This window comes from Penaeus vannamei, chromosome 36 (genome assembly GCF_042767895.1).
Source record: "Penaeus vannamei isolate JL-2024 chromosome 36, ASM4276789v1, whole genome shotgun sequence".
NCBI classification, from domain to species: Eukaryota; Metazoa; Arthropoda; class Malacostraca; order Decapoda; family Penaeidae; genus Penaeus; species Penaeus vannamei.
In genome coordinates, this window is record NC_091584.1 from 7,732,843 (window position 1) to 7,737,842 (window position 5,000).

At 33.7% G+C, this 5,000-nt stretch overlaps 1 protein-coding gene across 2 annotated transcripts in view; it reads right to left on the minus strand.

Moving 5' to 3' along the window:
* Window positions 1-2,629: 2,629 nt before the first annotated feature.
* LOC113807081 (mucin-22) overlaps window positions 2,630-5,000 on the minus strand; it is a 7,785-nt gene continuing 5,414 nt past the window's right edge. Inside the window, exons 2-3 of one of the 2 annotated variants that reach the window (XM_070114953.1) lie at window positions 4,965-5,000; window positions 2,630-3,914 (exon numbers count right to left, since the gene is read on the minus strand). The exon at window positions 4,965-5,000 is cut by the window's right edge and continues 1,458 nt beyond it. In XM_070114953.1, coding sequence (XP_069971054.1) covers window positions 3,315-3,914; window positions 4,965-5,000 — 636 coding nt within the window. In that variant the 3' untranslated portion in view covers window positions 2,630-3,314. Of the gene's footprint in view, window positions 3,945-4,964 lie in introns of both variants that reach the window. The other variant, XM_070114952.1, reaches the window with a different exon arrangement.

A 5,000-nucleotide genomic window follows, 5' to 3' on the forward strand; every position in this document is an offset into this window, starting at 1 on the left:
GTTTGTGTTTGTGGGACCAGCTAAAATACTTTCTAACATTTATTTTTATATATATGTATTATTACTTTTTTATAAGAAGTAATGGAAAATATATTTTAAGGGAGATTTTGTGTTGTTAAGACCTGCTAAATGCTTTTTCCATTTTTGCGGGGAAGGAGGGAATTTTTTTCTTTTTAACACAGACTTTGAGGAGATATACAATGAAAAGTTTTTTTTTAAGCAGGTAGATAGCCTATTAAAAATATATATGACATTTTATTCTTTAGCTTTCACATCAGTCTATAAATTTGATTTGTTAAGGTGAAGGTTGTCTAGGTGTGTGATTTTCATTTGTGAATAAATCTTGTACATTTTGTTTGGTTAAATTAGTAAAAGAAAGGAATTCGTTGCTGTTTCTTTTTTATTCTAAATCTGATGGGGTTGCAGCTTGTGCATGTCTGTTATTTATATATATGTGTTAACCCAATGGTACTGGATGCAAACACTTTCCACTGTGGTTTTGTTTTAGTCACACAAATGGTGCCATGAGCGCTTTGTCACCAAGGAGTCCATTACTAGACCCATCTGATCTGTTTGTTCCACTCGGCCTGTTTGTTCCATTCCTGGATTTTTAGAGGAAGAAAGTGCTATTGTTTTTTACATTATTTTTTTATTATTGTTGTTGTTATTATTATTATTATTATTATTATTATTATTATTATTATTATTATTATTATTATTATTATTATTATTATTATTATTATTATTATTATCATTATTATTAATTTTATTATTATTATTATTATAATTATCATTATTATTATTACCATTATCAGTATTATTATTATTATTATCATAATTATTGTTACTGTTATTGTTATTGATATTGATATTGTTATTGTTATTGTTATTGTTATTATTCTTATTGTTATAGTTGTTATTATTATTATTTTTTATTTATTTATTTATTTATTTTATTTTAATTTTAAATTATCATTGTTTTTATCAATATAACATTTATCATTAATTAAGTAATCAGTAATTATTATTGTTATTAGTATTGATATGAGTATCTTCAGTATTATTTAGTTTTATTAATGATATTATTAAAGTGAGTGTTATTATTATTATGATTTTGAATATTATTATTGGCATTATTATAATTGATATGAGAATGATTAACATTATTATGATTATTTTTGTTATTATTAGTATTATCATAATTTTTGTAATTGTTTCTGTTGTTAGTATTATTATAATTACTATTATTTTTATTATTATCATTATCACTTTAATTAATATTAATGTCATTATTATTTATGTTATTATTGTTATTATTGTTATTATTATTTTTGATATTATTATTATTATTTTTAGTATTATTATTTTTATTATCATTATTATCTAATTATTATTTTATTAATATTTTTGTTGTTGCTGTCATTGCTATTATTGTTATGTTACATTATCATTGTCATCATCATCATCATCATTGTTATTGTCATCGTCATCGTCATTGTCATCATCAACCATATAATGTTGAAAACGATAATGTCATATAATGTTGATGATGATAATGTAATAGGAAAAAAGAAAAAAAGAAAAAAAGAATCAGAAACCCAAGGAATGGCGTAAAGTGGTGAGGTCAGGTAGACTAATAATTGACTCCTGGTGCCTATGTATTGCTGGAGCTCTCTGCCTATAAACAGCTAATGAAACAAACTTACATTACACATGCATTCCCGGTGTCAGCAGGTTGAATAACTGATGTATGTTTATTTTTTAAAGGGTGACACATTTAGAGGGATCAGGAATCAAAGGTTGCAAATACAATTTTATTTATGGTTCATAGAAGTAACATCATGCTTTCAATACAGGATTGAGGGATATTTTTCAACTCGGTATTTTGATTCAATAACAATTGATAAACTTATTTTGTAATTGCTTAGGTTTACATTATTCATGCTTTATGTATTATGAAATATTCTATCATTATGTTGTGGTGCATTTATTTGATTTCAGGTATGTTATTGGTATATGCAAGATTTTTTTTTTTTTCTTTCTTTTTTTTTGAAATGAGATAATGAAACTGAAAAGGCTCATGAAGTATATACATTTATGAGCATACTTATGATTATATAATCTTTATGAATATGAATTGGTAAAGGTAATAAGTTACAATAGGTATTTATGCAAAGTGGTTATGGCATGTCTTATTTTCTCACACTGGTTTAATTAGGATACTTTTTTCTCTGGAACAAGTCTGAAAAAACAACAAAAACATGGATATGAAATGTGTATTTTTTTTTTGTCTTTTCTTGCATCTACCTATGTATCGTCGTTGCCTTAGATATATTTTCTGAAAGGACGAAGATAGATTTCAAAATATTTTCGTAGCACATACATTGTTAAATAATATGTGTGGCACAAGACTTATTTTTACATAAATCAAAGTAATGTAAGTGAGATAAAGATAATAGAAGAAAAAGGTGTAGCTAAGTCTGTTGGTGAGACAGGTTGGTTACTACTTTTATTTAAGAGATTGACTGCAACTTATTTTAATAAAAATGACTATATCTAGAGCCTTTGCCTTTTATCCTTTGCTTTGGGTTGTTGTATTTAGTATCATGGAAAGGAAATTAGATACAAATTGCCATATGTTTTTATAATCAAAAGTGGAATTAAAGTTTACATTTTTGATAATCAAAAGTGGCATTAAGTTTGCTTTTATATAATCAAAAGTGGTATTAAGTTTACTTTTATATAATCAAATGTGTTATTAAGTTTACATATCTGTCTGTGTGTTTCATTCACAGAGAAGAGTTGATAAATTTTATAGTAATAGAGAAGGAAGAAGGAAGAAATTGTCTATAACAGCACTACTACAGTTGAAGGCATATAAAGAGCCGAGAAGTAAAAAATATATAGAAATACTTTATTCAAAACAAACAGTGTATAGATTAATGTAATTCTGAGATTTGTGCATTGATAAGAAGCTAAAGTACATCAGATCAAAATGAAATATAAATCAGATATAAATTGGATATTAACAAATTGTAGATAAGTATAACATAATTTAAGTAACAGAAAAGGACCAGAGAGAAAAGAAAGAATAATGAAAAGAAAAACATGCAAATTAGATTAAAAAAAAGAAAAGAAATGTAGGTATAAAAAGATCAAAAGGATCTAGGAACAAGGAAAATATGGAAACTAAGATGAAAGAATATGAAACAAAGAATCTGATAATAAGAAAAAAACAAATAAATACCAAATATAGTACACTAAATTAGAACGATTCTCTTGTAGCCATTCATAATCCAGTTACGTCTAGAATATTAATTCACCGTAACAACACGAGGAATCCATTCCAATGTAACATCGCACTCGACCACTGATTGGTAATCGCACACCTCACGTTCCTTATCAAAGAAGGTACCATGGGGGCATTCCATGAGGTAAGGGACCCCTGATGAACACATGTAAAAGGACTGACAATCTTTGGGATTAGGCATGAAAGTCGGATAAATGCTGGTGGTTTTGGGGCATTTAAATTCTTCACCATCAGAGTTGCTGGCTTCTGTGCTTGATTCATTGGTTTCGGAGGTCTCAGTGTTTGTTCTCGTGGTTTCAGGGACTTTTGTATTGACTGTAGTCTTTTCCGTAATTTCAGTGCTTGCTGCTGTGCTTTCAGGTACTTCAGTATTTGGTGCTGTAGTTTCAGGAGCCTTTGTGTTTGGTGCTGTGGTTTCAGGAGCCTCTGTGTTTGGTGCTGTGGTTTCAGGAGCCTCTGTGTTTGGTGCTGTGGTTTCAGGAGCCTCTGTGTTTGGTGCTGTGGTTTCAGGAGCCTCTGTGTTAGGTGCTGTGGTTTCAGGAGCCTCTGTGTTTGGTGCTGTGGTTTCAGGAGCCTCTGTATTTGGTGCTGTGGTTTCAGGAGCCTCTGTGTTTGGTGCTGTGGTTTCAGGAGCCTCTGTATTTGGTGCTGTGGTTTCAGGAGCCTCTGTGTTAGGTGCCGTGGTTTCAGGAGCCTCTGTGTTTGGTGCTGTGGTTTCAGGAGCCTCTGTATTTGGTGCTGTGGTTTCAGGAGCCTCTGTGTTAGGTGCCGTGGTTTCAGGAACCTCTGTGTTTGGTGCTGTGGTTTCAGGAGCCTCTGTATTTGGTGCTGTGGTTTCAGGAGCTTCTGTGTTAGGTGCCGTGGTTTCAGGACCCTCTGTGTTAGGTGCTGTGGTTTTAGGAGCCTCTGTGTTTGGTGCTGTGGTTTCAGGAGCCTCTGTGTTTGGTGCTGTGGTTTCAGGAGCCTCTGTGTTAGGTGCTGTGGTTTCAGGAGCCTCTGTGTTTGGTGCTGTGGTTTCAGGAGCCTCTGTGTTTGGTGCTGTGGTTTCAGGAGCCTCTGTATTTGGCGCTGTGGTTTCAGGAGCCTCTGTATTTGGTGCTGTGGTTTCAAGAGCCTCTGTGGTTGATGCTGTGGTTTCAGGAGCCTCTGTGTTTGGTGCTGTGGTTTCAGGAGCCTCTGTGTTTGGTGCTGTGGTTTCAGGAGCCTCTGTGTTAGGTGCTGTGGTTTCAGGAGCCTCTGTGTTTGGTGCTGTGGTTTCAGGAGCCTCTGTGTTTGGTGCTGTGGTTTCAGGAGCCTCTGTGTTAGGTGCTGTGGTTTCAGGAGCCTCTGTGTTAGATGCTGTGGTTTCAGGAGCCTCTGTGTTTGGTGCTGTGGTTTCAGGAGCCTCTGTGTTAGGTGCCGTGGTTTCAGGAGCCTCTGTGTTAGGTGCCGTGGTTTCAGGAGCCTCTGTGTTAGGTGCTGTGGTTTCAGGAGCCTCTGTGATTGGTGCTGTGGTTTCAGGAGCCTCTGTGTTAGGTGCTGTGGTTTCAGGAGCCTCTGTGTTGGGTGCTGTGGTTTCAGGAGCCTCTGTGTTTGGTGCTGTGGTTTCAGGAGCCTCTGTGTTAGGTGCCGTGGTTTCAGGAGCCTCTGTGTTTGGTGCTATGGTTTCAGGAACCTCTGTGTTCGGTGCTGTGGTTTCAGGAGCCTCTGT